Source organism: Hemiscyllium ocellatum, chromosome 17 (assembly GCF_020745735.1).
Source record: "Hemiscyllium ocellatum isolate sHemOce1 chromosome 17, sHemOce1.pat.X.cur, whole genome shotgun sequence".
NCBI lineage: Eukaryota > Metazoa > Chordata > Chondrichthyes > Orectolobiformes > Hemiscylliidae > Hemiscyllium > Hemiscyllium ocellatum.
The window spans coordinates 30,929,687-30,947,858 of NC_083417.1; the positions used below are offsets into that span (position 1 = coordinate 30,929,687).

Sequence of the window (18,172 nt, forward strand, 5' to 3'; positions counted from 1 at the left end):
CAGTTTTTTCTTGGATACTGAAGATGGAAAATTCACAGTATTAACAACGCTGAATTGAAGAATCCTCGAACAGAACTGATTCCACTGAAATAATCTTTATCACCTTTATACTTTCTAACATCTCAGTGGCAGTTGCCTTGGTGTCAACATCCAAAACAAATCCTCAGTGCTGGCTTTCCATTGTTGGTGCCTTGGTGAAGAGCTCAGTCCCTTGTTAAGGTGCTCCCAGTAACATATCCTTGCTGCTGGTTTCTCAGACATCTCTTGGTGCAGAGATGACTGAGCTCACAGGCAGGGTGTCTCCAGGTCCATTGGGTGTTGTCACTGCTCCCTGTGTATCCAAGGTGGAGCTACGTGTTTCCTGCAAAGCTTTGCTGGACAGAGATACTCTCAATAAATCTGACCCATCTGTGGTACTTATGATGCAGTCTCAGGGACATTGGGTAGAGGTAAGTGACAATCAATAGATGTTACCTAGTTCAAAAGACAATATCAATGTGCTTGTCCATTAGTGTATGTATGAAAGGTTTGTATAATGTATTTCAAATAATGTGGATCATGACTTTTGCTTCCAGTAAAACTGCTGGATAAAGATGGATAGAGACTTTCTAATAACATTGCTGATTAAAATAGCAGATAAATTATACCACTTTATTGCCCATAAAAATACATGGCGTGTGTATTGTGGGAGGCATGGTGGCACAGTGGTTAGCACTGCTGCCTCACAGCGCCAGGGACCTGGGTTCAATTCCCGACGCAGGTGACTGACTGTGTGGAGTTTGCACGTTCTCCCCGTGTCTGCGTGGGTTTTCTCCGGGTACTCCGGTTTCCTCCCACAGTCCAAAGATGTGCGGGTCAGATGAATTGGCCATGCTAAATTGCCCATAGTGTTAGGTAAGGGGTATGGGTGGGTTGCGCTTCGGCGGGTTGGTGTGGACTTGTTGGGCCAAAGGGCCTGTTTCCACACTGTAAGTAATCTAATCTAATCTATTTTGAGGTGTGAAAAGTGCGATTTGATAACAAGCTCATTGTTTTCTTCTTTCAATGCCTGCGTGGAACTGATTGTCTCAAAAAATGTGAGACAGGCTCTGACCTAACATCCTCTCTTTTTCCCTCTGGGAAACATTCTGTCCAAGTTTGTTGCCTCCTTTCTACATTTGACTGATTCTAAAAGAGAATCTAAAAGAATGTGGGGGTAAGGTCAGAAAAATGGGATTCAAGTAGAGTATTCCATTCATAAACCAACAACACAAACTTCTTTTTACATGTTGTAATTTCCATATTCTATGAGTTTATACTTGCTTATCCCCAGAACACAATAAAGATGGTGAGAATCACAGGAAATTGTATTTAACTGCAATTAATTTATGATTATCTAACAGGATTTAAGAGACTTTCTCTGGTTTATGAAGTGTGTAATATACACACAGATGTATTTGCTTCAATTAAAAAAAATGATTGTTTACATTACAGTGTTCAAGATGGATGGGATGGTTGGGAGACAGGGTGGGGGTGGGGGCAGGAATTCACACCCTAAAATTAATTATGTGAGTAATCATTGAGAAAAAGTTGACTCACTCATGGAAAAGACAAAGTTCCTGGAGAGTCTCTCCTCCAATCATAGGCTAGTTCTTCCTGTGTTTCAGCCAACATGTGAGAGAAGCAGCCTGTGATTGGAGGAGAAACTCCAATGTGATTGGTGGTGGTGAACAAACCAGGACTGGAGACTTAGCATCGTGAGTTGTCAGGAACACAGGATGGGTGAAGTAGCAGGAAGCTGTGCTGAGAGCAAGGCTGTAGTGGGGTGGGTGGAAATTGGGTCATATTTTCTGGTTCCCATAATGTTAGAAATAATCATACATTTGACTTGAAAATGTTAGAACTCTGTGCTTACTACAACTTGCTATGTTGAATGGTCAGAAGATGGATCTAGGCTCGTGTTCTGTTACGTGTTACCTGACTCTCCAGGATATGATCCCCTGGAACTTTACACATGGCTAGTCAGTTCCTAACAGACAAGCTATCAATGGGGGTGGAGGTTAAACAGGGCAGCTGCAAATGGGCAAGGAGAGAGGGTGTGTAGTGAGCTGGGGCATAGAGGGAAGCTGTAAAGAGAATAATTCCAAACTAGTCAAAGAATTACTGAGCTAAATGGAGGCAGGAAAATATGGAGTCACTGATTCAACAAATTCCTTGCAAATGAATATTTTGCTCAACATTGTGTGAATTCAAGGGCTTACTATATGGAAAAATGGAACAGTTGGTATTTTAATGAGCACTGTTAGTTGTTAAATCTGAGTTTGAGACATCAGATGCACCAAAAAGGATATTAACTGTCTGGTTAAAGTCTGTATATATAGGGCGGCACGGTGGCGCAGTGGTTAGCACTGCTGCCTCACAGCGCCAGGGACCTGGGTTCAATTCCTGCCTCAGGCAGCTGACTGTGTGGAGTTTGCACGTTCTCCCCGTGTCTGCGTGGGTTTCCTCCGGGTGCTCCGGTTTCCTCCCACAGTCCAAAGATGTGCGGGTCAGGTGAATTGGCCATGCTAAATTGCCCGTAGTGTTAGGTAAGGGGTATATGTAGGGGTGGGTTGCGCTTCGGCGGGTCGGTGTGGGCTTGTTGGGCCGAAGGGCCTGTTTCCACACTGTAAGTAATCTAAAAATGTGAGAGAAATGCAATAATTATGAGCTCACTAGCCTTTGGAAGGTTTATTTAAAATGATAGAATTTTGGATGGAGGTATTTGCCTGTTATGTCGTAAAGAAAAGTCTTTTGCTAACTTGTATATTGCGTTGTGTCAAATACTGTGGTGTTTATGTAATTAATGTTTTGTTTTTACTTTGTGGCTTTGTGTTTAATGGAATAACGATTTTGGATGTTGAATTTTTCTAATTCCATGCCTGTGCAATACCGAATTCCACATATATCAACACAGATGTAGAAGGTAGTGTTGCTATGTGACTGCACCACCTCATAATGAGAATGAGAGATAGAGCCACTGAAAATCAAAAAGGAAAATCTCAAGAAGAGCCCTCCAAGAGCAATTTTAACCCTGGTGCATTGGCATTGTTCACAAATTACTTGTCTTTGTGGAATGAATTAAGGACAATTTATATTGAATGTATTGCATCCAAACAAATGGAGCAGCTCAATAGTCAACACATGATTAGAACAATTTCTCAACTATTGGAATGTGTTTTCACTGTAACGTGTCCCCCGATGAGTTCCGCAGCTTCATGAAAAATAAAACACTTCCATCTATCAGTGAAACCTTCTTACAAAATCTGCTCAGTGAAAATACAGCTGTCTAAAATTTAATTCCAGCAGAAACAGGTTAAATACATTTTTAAAATTTCAGGTGAAGAATTATTATGAAATGTATCTTTTGGACATCATTAAAATAACTACATAGCTGTTGATTGGGTCCATCTGAATCTTATTGCAGCAACTCCTGCTGACTATTATTGTTGGGTATCTGTATTTATTAGTGACTTAAAGACCTTGTGGCACAGTGGTATTGTCCTTACTAGAAAGCCTGAGTTCAAGTCCAGCGTGCTCCAGGGGTGTTTCATAAAACATCTGAAAAAGTTGATTAAATATACGTCAACAGGTTGCTTAAAAAGAAGAAATGTCTCCCATTTAATGTATTCATACGCTAATTGTAATTGTTAATTTGAAAAAATGAATTCAGGAATGCGGGCATTGCTAGTTAGTCCAGCTTTTATTGCTCATCTTTAGCTGGAGAAGTTTCTGGTGAATTAAGTTCTTTAACTTCTACACACCATTTGGTGTCAGTACACTTGCAATGCACTTAGGGTGGGGAGTTCTAAGATTTTGACCCCGTGAAGCTGAAGGAATGGTGATATATTTCCAAGCCAGGATGTTGAGGTCCAGGTTTGGAGTCCCATCTGGTTGAGATGTGTGTAGTAACATCTCTGATCAGGTTGGTTAGAAAACATGTACTTTGAGGAACTCCCAAAGGAGCTCTTCAGATGACAATCATTACTTATTGGCAATCTCCTACATTTTCCCTGTATCCTTGCACATTGTTTATACCCAAATAATCATCCAGTGTCCTCTTGAATGTCTCAATTGAATCTGCCTCCACCACTCTTCCAGACACGCAGTTCTTATCCTAACTACTAACTCTTGTGGAAAAATTCTGCTCTCACCTCTCATTTGCTTCTTTTGCAAATCACTTCACTTTTGTTTCTTGATTCTCCCTATTTATTCTCTCCAACCCACTCCTGAATTTGAAAATCTCTCAGAATTTCTCTTAGCCATCTTTTCTTCAATGAAAACAGTTCCAACTTCTTCAGTCTACCCTCAGAACAGAAATTTCTTGTCTCTGGAACTATTCATGTAAATTACTTCTGGATGTAGGTTTGCTCGCTGAGCTGGGAGATTCATTTCCAGATCTTTCATCACCCTACTCGGTAACATCTTCAGTGGGTCTCAGGCGAAGCAGTGTACATGATTCCTGCTTTCTATTTATATGTTTGGGTTTCTTTGGGTTGGTGATGTTATTTCTTGTGGCAATGTCATTTCCTGTTCTTTTTCTCAGGGAGTGATAGATGGGGGTCTTACTCGATGTGTTTGTTGATGGAGTTTCGGTAGGAATGCCATGCTTGTAGGCATTCTCGTCCATGTCTCTGTTTGGCTTGTCCTAAAATGGATGTGTTGTCCAATTCAAAGTGGTGTCCTTCCTTATCTGTTCGTAAGGATACTAGTGAGAGAAGGTCATGTCGTTTTGTGGCTAGTTGGTGTTCATATATCCTGGTGGCTAGTTTTCCGCCTGTTTGTCCAATGTAGTGTTTGTTACAGTTTTTGCAAAGTATTTTGTGAATGACATTAGTTTTGCTTGTTGTCTGTATATGGTCTTCCAAGTTCATTAGCTGCTGTTTTAGTGTGTTGGTGGGTTTGTGGCTACTATGATGCCAAGGGGTCTGAGTAGTCTGGCAGTCATTTCCGAGATGCCTTTGATGTAGGGGAGAGTGACTAGTGTTTCTGGACATTGTTTTGTCTGCTTGTTTGCATTTGTTGCTGAGAAATCAGCGGACTGTGTTCATTCTGCTCTCCAATGAGTTCATATCCTTCCTATAGAATGGCACCCAGAACTGGACACAACACTCTGGCCGAGGTCTACCAAGTGAGTTATACAAGTTCAACATCACCTCCTTGCTCTTGTATCTTACGTCCCTGTTAATAAAACTGAGGATTGTATGCTTTATTAATTTGTTTCTCAAGCTGTCCTGCTACTTTCAGTGATCTGTATATGCACTCAGGTCTCTCTGCCCCTGCACCCCTTTTAGAATTGTGTCCCCTACTTTTTATTGTCTTTTAACATTCCCTCTACCAAAGTGCATCACCTCACATTTCTCTGTGATTGACCTCATATGTCACATTTCTGCTTCCTTCTCCAACTTGTTGATGTCTTTTTGGAGTTCTATACTGTCCAACTCACAATTTAGAATTCTTCCAAGTTTTGTGTCACTAATGGTTTATGATTGTCTGTCCTGGCATTCTTCCAACGTATTTAGGTAAGCTTTGTGCATGTTAGTGTATTTACAGAGGATGGAAATGCTGAGTGTTTTTGCAAGGTAATTAAAACTAACGAATGTTAAGGGCCTCTAGGGGTGGATAACGAGGAAGCCAGAATGTGCGATTGTGCAGAAGGAATGGAGGAAGGTATTTCAGAAATGTGGAGATCCACCTCAGCATTGCTGAAATTTTGTTTCCCATCTTATAGCTGACAAAGGTGAAGGCTGTTAGGTGGGGCAGAAAGTGGTGGAAAATCATAATTGTAAACCATTAATAACTGCCTTTGGCAATTGGTGAGCAAGGAGCCATCTGGGAGCTGAGAACAAGCTGAGGGAAAACAAAGGTTGGTGTTAAATGAGGATAGCAATCTGGGGGAGATAGAGATCAGGGTAAAGAAATGGATTGGGGGAATACTGATGGAAGGAGATGGTACAGGGTAAGCAGAAAGGAGGATTGGAATTTGGTTGTTGGGGTGATGGCCATTCATGGCGACAAGAAAATCTGCAATTGGCCGATGTTTTTTGGAGCAGTTGTGCTGGTTGCATTGTTGGTGGCGCAGATGGGGGATGGTAATAAAAACGTCAAGGCTTTTATGCGCACCATTTTAATTTTTGTTCCATTATTCAAATAATTGAATTGGTATTGAGTAATTTATCTGTGGGAATTTACTTAGGTCAGTTGGCTGGATTGGTTGCTTTGCAGAGAAGTGTGATGCCAATAGCATGGGTTCAATTCCCATCACTGGTTTGAGGTTACCATGGAGGCCTTTTTTTAACCTCATCCCTCGCCTGAGGTATGGTGGTCCTCAGGTTAAATCATGACCAATCAGTTCTCTCTACTGAGAGAGCAGCCTCTATGGTCTGGTTAGACTATGGCGACACAACAACAATTTATCTGTTTACTAGTGCTATGGCTGGTGACATATGGCCAATATCTCTTGTAAGCCCCAAGTGCATAACTTTTCATTCAGGGATTAAAGAATCAAATTGTCAGAAGTAATAGCAAGAGGATTGAAATTTCTTGTGTAGTTTCAAATCACATCAATACCATTGTGCAAAGATATAATGATAATTACCAGGCTCTGAGCAATTTGGGCTATGGTGAGATGTACGGCAGTATTGAGAGAGAGACCTATCTCAATGTTGAGATAATCTCACCACATCTTATATGCTTTTCACAAGTGGCATGATAAACCTTGCTGTGCAGTGGCAAGTTCCCAATTGCTGATTATTATTCTTGATTAAACAGCTTGTTGACAGCTCAACTCACCATGGGTAGCAATCTTTCCAAAGTCTCCATATAAACTCATCACTGGAAAATGTGATAGGGAAACCAAAGCAGGTTTTTGATAGGTTCAACTTGCCACTTGTTCCATTTGATGTTCATGTTTTACACTGGACACCAAGATTTCAGGTCATGGTACATGGCACTGGCCATACACATCCCACACTCACAGACACTGACATCCAACATATGGAGCATGTCAGATCCACTTATAGGATTCTTCTGCACTTTGGTTGTAGCATCTCAGGCTTCACTGGTAACTGTCATTGTGATGCTGCAGCAAGGACATTCTGCATTCAGGGATACACGCCTGGCTGATGGACTGGAGTAGACTGCAGCTCCAGGCTCTCCGCTCACTGTCCCAGCACTCACCCACTCTGAGCCTACCTGTGAGCTCATACCATCCTAGCCTTGCCTTTTTTGTGCTGTTCTCCCCTCACGACAGATACCAGGATTAAACTCCTGCTGACTTTCTATGCTGTCTAGTGCAGTCACAATGGGAGGAAGCTTGGCCTGCCGATCAACAGGCATCAGTTATGTCAAGGGGGTTAGCATTCGCACAGGGCTTTCAGGCATAGCATAGACTCTATAGCAGCCCAGAGTGGTCAGCATCAGGATCTTCTCCTCGTAACATGGTGGGAGTTGAATGCCATACAGCTCACTACCTGTTCTGAGTCTTTCCGCTGTGTTGTTTTACTCATGTAATGAGAGGGACAGAGAGGTATTATGGAAGATGAAATTGGCTGGCACAACTATTAATGTTAGTTAAGGTGGGAAGGTGTCCCCCAGTGATTGATGAGGCAGCACAGAAGGCATGCAGGGTTAGTACAGATGAGGATTGGGATGGGTGAGGATGAGCAAAGGAAGGTGTTGTAGGCAGTAGTGAGAGTGGTTGATGATGAAGCTTGGTAGGAGGTGAACACAGTAACAGAGATTGAGTGAGGTCTCTGAGAGAGAATGGTGGCAACTCTGCCAGTGGAGAGGAAGACATTAACCGTCTACCTACAGTGTCGGATATTTCTCTGGATGACTGAGACTACACTGACTGGGTGTCAACGTCGGACAAGCTGGCATGGTCTGGTGCTCTGGCCTGTACTGCTGGTCCCTGGGGGAAGTGGATGTGCTGCCTCTGCATGCACCATCTCTGTTCTGCAGAACCTTCAGGAACCAAATTTCCTGCTGTCTGCCATGTCGGGATCAAAAATCAGGAATGTGCAGGGCTGCCCTGGACTGACAGTGCTGGTCCAGCTTTAATGACTCAGATGCAAGGGACACTGGTGAATTCCTGCATATTTGCTGCATGGCAGATGTTCTGGGTGTGGCATGTGGTAAGCTGGGGTCGAAATTGGATGTGATTCTTGCTGCGAGGCTTCAAATGCCAACGATGGCAGTGAGTTGGCATGATGCTGTGAATAAACTTGCTCAGTCTTGTGTTGAGAATCACTCCATCAATCTTAAAGTTTCTTGGATTTAACCAAAAGAACCATAAGATTCAGCCCATAATCTTACGACTGCAGTATGGAATAATTTCCAATATCATGTATGAAATTGGATTGAACAGAGCACTGTAGCTTTAAAAATTAAGGTATACTTGGGATCTCTGACTATCTCGTGGGGTAGCATATTATGGGCAAATTCAATGCTCCTAACTTTGAGCTGCACTCAGCTGGAATGCAGGCCTGACAATTTATAACCTGCCCTTACACCAAGTGTAGATGTTCAATCAATCAACAGAGTGACCACAGAGCAACCAGATGTCATGGGACCACCGAAGTACATACAAGGAGTGAGATCCTGAATTAAGAAAGAGATTGAAAAGCAGGATCTCTAACTTAGTAATACCAGAGTTGCTCTCCATAGCACATCTACTGAGTAGAAAAGTAGGAAGATTAAGTGAATGGACATTGAATTGAAGAAATAGTATAGGAGGGAGGTCATTAGATTTCTGGGCTGGTACTGGGACAGGTGAGATGTATACAAGGAGGACAAGTTGCACCTTAGCAGGAACAGAACTTGCAAGACAATTTGTTAGGAGGTTTAAACGAGCTTGGCAGAGCTTTGGGAGCATGAAGGAATCCAGCTAGGAGAAAAGCAAGGCTGGTTTTGGGAAGTAGAAAAGACATAAACGATAGGCAGTAGGAACAAATGCTAATGTCAAATAGAGTCAAAATATGGAGTTATAAAGCAGGACTAAAGGCATCTCTATCTGAATGTACAGAGCATTCACAACAAGGGAGATGAATTGATGACATAAATGGAGATAAACAAATATTAAAAGTTTGCTATTAAGGAGACGACTACAAGATGACCACAGCTGGGAACTGGAACTGAATATTCAAGGAAAGTCAACATGTAAAGAGTAACTTACCTTAGAAGAACAAGATGTGCTTGCTGAGAACCTGGACCACAGAGAATTTTGGAAAATCTTAGTAGGTTTGGCACCACCTCTGGAGAGAGAAACACAGTTAGTTTTCAAACCTGGAATGACTTTTTTGGAACTGTATGTGTTTGGATGGAGCTATGAAATAGCTAGTGTTGACAAATGTTGGTAAGAATTGTTTATAGGTCATCAAACAGTAATGGTAATATAGGGCACAGTAAAAACCAGGGTGTTAATGATGAATGTAACAGGGTCTTGCAAAAATTATAGTAACTCCAATCTGCATAAGACTAGGTAAATCTAATGAGCACCAATATTGTGGAGGACACTTTCTTTGAATGTAGACAAGCTGATTTTCTAGAAAAGGTTATTGAGGAACCAACAGGGGAACAGGCTATTTTAGATCTAGTATTATGCAATGAGAAAGAGTTAATCAATAATCTTCAGGGAGGACTGGCCATATTATGACAGATTTTCCAATAAATCTCAAAATCATGTAGATCAATTTGAAACTGGAATCTCAAATCTAAATGCAAAATTATGAAGTTTATGTTGAATTGGAAAATGTATAAACATGGAATGACAGCAGACAGGCAAAGGCAGGTAACTAAATCTAATGCATGGTTAAAAAGCATGCATTATTTTACAGCACAAAAAGCTAGCAACAAAGGAAGTGGCCAACAAAGGAAGTTAAATATTTTAGTTAGCTAAAGGAGAAAGTTGACAAAATTGACAAAAAAAAAATAAGCCTGAGGATTGAGAACATATTTAGAATTCAGCGAAGGATGGTAAGAACTGAAAAGTGGTGATTGAAAATTAGTAGTGAGCATAAAAACAGACTATTAAAGGTTTCACAGGTATGTGAAAGGAAAAGGTTCACAAAGACAAACGTGAATATAGACAGAGACAACATTTATAATGGGCAAAAGGGAAACTGCAGAGAAGCTAAATAATTAATTGTGTCTATCTTCACAGCAGACGATACAAAAAAATCTCACCAATGTAACAGATTTTCAAGGGACTAATGAGAATGAGGAACTGAGAGAAATTAGTTTCAGTAAATGAGTAATATTGGATGAATAAAGTAGGGTTGAAAGTTGTCAAATCTATATGTGAGTCTTGAAAGAGGTGGCAATGGAGATAATGGATGCATTGGTGGCCATCTTTCAATTCAAGAGATTCTGGAATGATGCCTGCAGACTGGAAGGTTACAAATGTAAGGAGGGAGAGAGAAATTGGGAATCTGTAGAGTCAATAGTCCGATGCTAGTAGTAAGGAAATTGCTAGCATCTATTGTAAAGGACATGGCAACTGGACAATTAGAAAATAGTGATCTGACTGGGCAGAGTCAGAGTCACAGATTAATAAAGTGGAAATAATTTTGGAAAAACCTATTTGTGTTTTTCAGGACGTCACTAGCAGATTTCTAAAGTGGGAAATCAGTGTATTTGGATTTTCAGAGGGCTTTTGGTAAGCAGCTGCATAGGAGGTTAGTAAACAAAATGACAGCACATTGAATAGAAGCTGGTAATCGGTGGTGGAATAGGTTGAGGTTTGGTTAACAGCAAGAAAAAACTGAGAGTAGTAATAGATGGATAATTCTCAGGTTGTGACTTACAACATACTGCAAGGTAAAGTCACTACAGTCCCAGAGGGCCCTGTCTCCTGAGAGGGACAGCGAGAGAGATGACTACTGGCGGTTTAACCTGAGGGTCACTACATTTCGGGCAATGGGGAAAAGTTGTGAAGGTATGACCTTCACAGCAACCTCAGCCAGATCAGAGATTGAACTTGCACTGTTGGTACTGCCTGAGAACCCGTCATCGAGCCAGCTGAGCTGAACAACCCCCTGCGTGCTGCAAGGAACAGTATTTGGTTCCCAGTTGTTTAAAACCTTGACAAGTTATTTTGATATGAGACTAAATGTAATATTTGAGTTTGCAGACAATGTGAAACTAAGTGTGTGTGTGAATTGTAAAGATAATTCAAGGAGTCTTCGAGGGAATTTGGACAGGTTGAGTGAACTTCACAGGTGAAAAATAAAGTGGATAAATGTGGGGATTTATACATGGACACAAGGAGCATGGCTGCTGTGTTCTGTTTAATTTTTCCTGCCATTGCACAGACTTCCGTGTTTTGTTCATGGCAGCAGCTTCCAGAACCGCAAGTCAGTCCTTTCATATGCCAATCAGAGTGCATAGATTCTCTGAACCATGTAGCTGTGTAGATTGGAAGGATCATTCCACGACTGAGGAGTTCAATGAATATTTTGCATATGTTTGTAAAAAAGGAAATGCTACTCAGGGCAGTGTCCAAAGTTGACTAGGCGCTGGGACCAGATGAGATACTTGCAAGGATTTGATGGAAATGAGAGTGGAAATTATATAATTAGAGGCTATAATTTTTCTGTCTTCCCTCGACTCGGGGAAAGTACCAGAAGACTGAAGAATTAAAAAACTTATCACCTTTTCCAAGAACAGCTCTTTCAACCAGTCGAATATCATTGGTGGGGAACATTCTAAAAATAATTATTCAGGAAAGAGTGAATGCATTAGGAAGAATCAGCATGGATTTCTGTCAGGGAAATGAGTTTGACCAACCTGCTGGAGATTTTTGAGGAGATAATAGAAAGGCTCACTGAGGGTAACACTGTGGATATGGTTTACATGGATTATCCGAGGCATTTGATATAGTGACACACACAACAGACCTGTGAGGAAAGTTATAAGAATAAAAGGAACAGTTGTACTGTGAAGACAAAACTGGCTGAGTAATAGGAGATAGGGAGTAATAGTCACTGGATATTTTCAGGCTGGAGAAAGGTTTATAGTGGAATTCCCCAGGGATCAGTACTGGGACCCTTGTTTTATGGGACCCTGATAAATACTAATGCTCAAACATTTGGTGTGTAGGAGACAATTTTGAAATTTGCAGAAAGCATGAAACCTGGAAGAAATGTAAACTATGAGGAGAATAGCATGAAACTCCAAAAGGACACTAACAAGTTGGGAGAGTGGACAGATAGGTGGCCAATGAGATTCAGTGCAGAGAGGAGTGAGGTAATGCACTTTTGTTGGAAAAAACATTGAAAGACAGTTTAAAATAGAGGCACAATTCTAAAGGGGGTACAGGGCCAAAGCCATAGGAATGTTTATGTGCATGGTTCACTGAGGTGGCAGGATAGGGAGAGAAAACAGTAAATAAAGTATTCAGTATCTTCAGCTTTATTAATTCAGGCATAGAGTGAAAGATCAGGAAAGAACTTATATAAGACACTTGTTAGATCTTAGCTGGAGTATACAGTTTTGGGCTCCATAATATACAAAGGATGTGATTGCAATGGAAAGAGTCAGAAATAGTGCACAGGAATAGTCCCAGGAAAGATCAACTTCAGTTTGGAGAATAGATTAAAGAGCTGAGACCATCCTCTTTGGAGAGGAGAAGGTAAGAGGAGATCTGATAGCTTTCAAAATCATGAGTAGCTGGATAGCGTGGATAGGGAGAAACTATTCACTTTCATTAAAGGAAAAGACATGAGAGGCCATAGATTTAAAGTGGTTGGCAAAAGGATCAAAAGTAGTGTGAGAAAAGATTTCTCATACAGCAAGTAGTCAGGGTGTGGAGTATACTGTGTTGGTGGGGCAGGTTCAATTTAAATATTCAAGAATGCAATGGACAATTATTTGGACAGAAATATTGTGTGAGATATGGGGAAAAAGCAAGAGATTGATTGGCACAGGCAAATAATACTTATTTGAAGAGGCTATGAGATGTAATGGGCTTATTAACCTCCTACTGTGCCTTAAGACTTCTATGATTCTGTGACAAGGAGTGATAGTATAGTCCAACCACAGTTATACTAAGTGCAACAGGAACCCAATGTTTAAGCTATGTCTTCATCAGTATCACTGCTAAAGCTGATGTAATCAACTAGAAAATGAAATCAAATTTCGGGTGAATTGAAATCAAACAAGTTTCTTTGGGAGAGAAAACTGGTAAATATATGCATTAGCTCTTAGCCACTTATGTAGTGTAGCACTAGAACATATAGTACACAGTTTTCATAATGCACAATGTCCAAGTTCACTGTCAAGTTAATGAGTTTAATATCATGGATGAATCTGGTTGCCAAGGGATGACTAGGAGAAACTATAACATAAAATTTTTTTAAAGTATTTATCACTGACACCACCATCTGAAACCATTTAAAAAGGAGCTTAAAACATTGAGTTGACAGAAACATTGTAAAGCAATCAATGGTGATGCATAGCAAGGCAGAGAGCTAAATACCAGATGTAAAAGTGAATCAGGAAATGAAGGTTGAGAGGTGTCATAGGGCAGGAAAGGAATTAAATAAACCTTTAAAAAATTTATCATCTTTGAATTTTTTTACAGCTGCTTTGATGAATTGGTAAAAGGCCATTTATGCTCAGGAGATTTTTAATGAAAACTGTCCCTGAATTGTACCAGTACCTCCTTAAAAGGAGATATACACTTACATACATATTAAACATGGACAACCCAAGCCATTCTGAGGTATTTTCTAATCCCTATTAATTCCTGCTCTGCCAGTGACAGATATTTCTCTGTGTCAAAATTCCTGAATGCAAAAATGTTTACATAGCAGCTGTCACATTACAACAAAACCAGATGTCAACAAAGCTGCTGTCTATGCAAATGCGAATAAAAAAAATGAATGGAGTCTGTACTCTGTGTCCTGTCACTTTATTGAGAACTGTAGCTTGTGGTTTTACATTCTTGAACAAGCTGTAGATTGTGGCATGCGATAAGTACATTTGGGACTAAGAGTCTGAAAGCTGATGTGATTCAGTTTTATTCACCAAACATGGGGGTGATCTGAGTTCTGAGGAAGAATTACTCGACCTGAACGTTAGCTCTGATTTCTTTCCACAGATGCTGCTGGACCAGCTGAGCTTTTCCAGCAATTTCTATTCATGTCTCTTTTGCATTTTTTTTTGGTTTTTATGATTATTCCACTTCACAATTGCGTAGTAATACATAAGAATATATTAAAGTCACTCAATGATGGGTTACAAACTCTTTTCTGCTATAAATAAGCAGGAAACTAATGGCCACCACTTGCAGATGTAGAAAATCAGAATATTAGTATTTTTGTAAATACCTTATAAGATAAAGTTTTCCTTTAAAAATTTAATAAAATGCACTGTATCCTATATGATTTCTTGACCACATTAACTAATTTCTGGATCAGTGGTGCTGGAAGAGCACAGCAATTCAGGCAGCATCCAACGAGCAGTGAAATTGACGTTTCGGGCAAAAGCCCTTTGTCCTATCTTAAGGACTCTGGGGAAATGCATGCCAAGCTCCATCTTTTCCTCTGTATTTCTCAGAATCCTATCATTTATTATCCACCCCTTGGGACCTTGTCTGTCCTCCTCAAATATACTGCCTCATACTTGTCCAGGATCAATTCCAAATGCGACTGAGTCCTGTGGAGCTTCATTGAAATGACCTTTTAATTCAGTCACGTCCAGTAGTGAATGGTGCTTGACAACTGAACAATTAACAGAAGGAAGCTCCACAAATATCCCTATCCTCAATAATATGTACTCCAAGCACATGTGTAAAAGCCAAGGCAGAACTTCTTGAAATCATCTTCAACCAGAAGTGGATATTCAATCTCCTCCTGAACCGCTCAGCATTGCAGATGTCAATCTTGTACCAATTCAATGCACTTCACTTGATAAATATTTGGCGGAACGCAGTGAATACAGCAAAGGCAATGGACCACTGTAAGATACCAGCTGTTGAAGATTTGTGCAGAGTTGGGCTTGTTCCTGATCAAGCTGTCCCAGTACTGTTCTATCAACTGGCATTTTCATACCAATGGCTTACTGATGCTTAGTTTTGTTTTTATCAAGTCCACCTTCCTATTGACATCTTACAATCTCATTCAAACATGAACTAAAGAACTTAACTCAAGATGTGAGTGAATGCCCTTCAGAACAAAGCATTTGAAAGAATGTGGCATCACAGTCAGCCCTCACAAATTGAAGTCAATGAGAATCGTGGGGAAAATGGATGAAGATGGTTGTGGATATTGGAAGTCAATTATCTTAGCCTCACGATATCTCTGAAGGAGCTCCTCAGGGTAGTGTTTACCATCTTCAACTGCTCCATCAATGACCTTCCCTTCACCATAAGACCAGAAACGAACTTATCCACTGATTTGGACAATATTCAACACCATTTACAACTCCTCAAAAACTAAAGCAGCCCATTTCTAAATGCACCAAGCGTTTGACAATGCACATCAGCTTTTGCTGATGTTCAATGCTTTCTACTTAAATGCCAGACATTGACCATTTCCAATAAGAAATCATCTAACCATCTCCACTTGACATTTTAATGGCATTATAATCACTACATCCCCACCATAGATATCCTGGGTGTTGACGTTGACCAGATTTTGAATAGGATCAGCCAAAGAAATACAGTGGCCAAAATACAGGGGTTAGGATTTCTTTAACAATTCGCCTCCTGACTCTACAAAGCCAGTCTGCCATCTACAAGGAGTATAATCAGATATTCCCTGCTTGCCAGACTGAGTGCAGCTCCAATAACACTCAAGAAGCTTAACACTTCCCAGGAAAACACAGCCTTCTTGATTTAACTTGAATGCTCCTCTAAAGGAGAAGGGAAGAGACATGGAATCATTGCTAAGTTTAAGTTCCCCTCCAAGCCATACATTGTACTGACTTCACTGTCACTAGGTCAACATCCTGGAGCTCCATCCCTGACAACACCACAGATTTACCTACACCACATGAACTGCAATGTTCTTTAGGTAAAAACAATGACTGCAGATGCTGGAAACCAGATTCTGGATCAGTGGAGGGCTTTTGCCCGAAACGTCGATTTCGCTGCTCGTTGGATGCTGCCTGAACTGCTGTGCTCTTCCAGCACCACTGATCCAGAATGCAGTGTTCATTACCCTGTGCTTCCTGCCATTGAACCAATTTTGGAAACAACTTATAACTTCCTCTTGAATTCCTAAATCCTTTAATTTTCTGACCAATCTGATGTGAAGGACATTATTGAAAGCTTTGCTTAGATCTGTGTAAATCTTTAGTTCTCAAATGTTTTCACCTGCAGAACACTTGGATGGTGCAAAACATCCTGCAGATCTCTTATCAAAATTGCCCTACCTGCTTGTGCTTGCCTTTGCAAAGAATCTCATTGAAATTAATTGACTCCTTCATCACTGATACAGAGGGGCAGCAGTGTGTACAATAGTGAAAATGCTCTGCAGCAACTCACAAGCCACTTCCTATAGCATCTTCCAAGCCCACAACCTCTACTACCTGGAAGGACAAGGGTTAGTGACACTTGGGGACTCCATCACATGCAAGGTTCCCTCGAAACCAGACATCATCCTCCTTTGGAAATACACCAGGTAGAATGTTGCTGCTGTTCCTGAGACAGCTATGAGACAATGTCTGGTTTCAGGCTGGGGAGCTTCGGTCCCATGTTAGGCGTCACGTTCAATCACTTTGGGGAAACTCTGTGGGAAGCTAGAGAAGTGATTGCTGGGTCTCTTGCTGAGATATTTGTATCATCAATAGTCACGGTGAGGAGCCGGAAGACTGGAGGTTGGCAAACGTGTTGCCACTGTTTAAGGAAGGTGGTAAAGACAAGCAAGGGAACTATAGACCAGTGAGCCTGGCCTCAGTGGTGGGAAAGTTGTTGGAGGGAATCCTGAGGGACAGGCTGTACATGTATTTGGAAAGGCAAGGACTAATTCGGAATAGTCAATATAGCTTTGTGCATGGGAAATCATGTCCCATACACTTGATTGAGTTTTATGAAGAAGTAACAAAGAAGATTGATGAGGGCAGAGCAGTAGATGTGATCTATATGGACTTCAGTAAGGTGTTCGACAAGGTTCCCCATGGGAGACTGATTAGCAAGGTTAGATCTCATGGAATACAGGGAGAACTAGCCATTTGGATACGGAATTGGCTCAAAGGTAGAAGACAGAGGGTGGTGGTGGTGGGTTGTTTTTCAGACTGGAGGCCTCTGACCAGTGGAGTGCTACAAGGATCGGTGCTGGGTCCTCTACCTTTTGTCATTTACATAAATGATTTGGATGCGAGCATAAGAGGTACAGTTAGTAAGTTTGCAGATGACACCAAAATTGGAGGTGTAGTGGACAGCAAAGAGGATTACCTCAGATTACAACAGGATCTGGACAAGATGGGCCAATGGGCTGAGAAGTGGCAGATGGAGTTTAATTCAGATAAATGCGAGGTGCTGCATTTTGAGAAAGCAAATCTTAGCAGGACTTATACACTTAATGGTAAGGTCCTAGGGAATGTTGCTGAACAAAGAGACCTTGGAGTGCAGGTTCATAGCTCCTTGAAAGTGGAATCGCAGGTAGATAGGATAGTGAAGAAGGTGTTTGGTATCCTTTCCTTTATTGGTCAGAGTATTGAGTACAGGAGTTGGGAGGTCATGTTGTAGCTATACAGGACATTGGTTAGGCTACTGTTGGAATATTGCATGCAATTCTGGTCTCTTTCCTATCTGAAAGATGTTGTGAGACTCGGAAAGGTTCAGAAAAGATTTATAAGGATGTTGCCAGGGTTGGAGGATCTGAGCTATGGAGAATGTGAACTATAGGGAAAGGCTGAACAGGTTGGGCTGTTTTCTCTGGAGTGTCGGAGGCTGAGGGGTGACCTTATAGAGGTTTACAAAATTATGAGGGACATGGAGAGGGTAAATAGACGAAGTCTTTTCCCTGGGGTTGGGAAGTCCAGAACTAGAGGGCATAGGTTTAGGGTGAGAGGGGAAAGATATAAAAGAGATCTAAGGGGCAACGTGTGTGGTACGTGTATGGAATGAGCTGCCAGAGGATGTGGTGGAGGCTGGTACAATTGCAACATTTAAGAGGCATTTGGATGGGTATATGAATAGGAAGGGTTT

The 18,172-nt window shown here is 41.1% G+C and overlaps 1 protein-coding gene across 1 annotated transcript in view; it reads left to right on the forward strand.

Annotated features, from left to right (window-relative positions):
• The first annotated feature begins 275 nt into the window (after positions 1-275).
• cpne7 (copine VII) overlaps positions 276-18,172 on the forward strand; it is a 140,779-nt gene continuing 122,882 nt past the window's right edge. The window contains exon 1 of the mRNA XM_060838336.1: positions 276-449. Within this exon, the coding sequence (XP_060694319.1) occupies positions 276-449 (174 nt within the window). The remainder of the gene's footprint in view (positions 450-18,172) is intronic.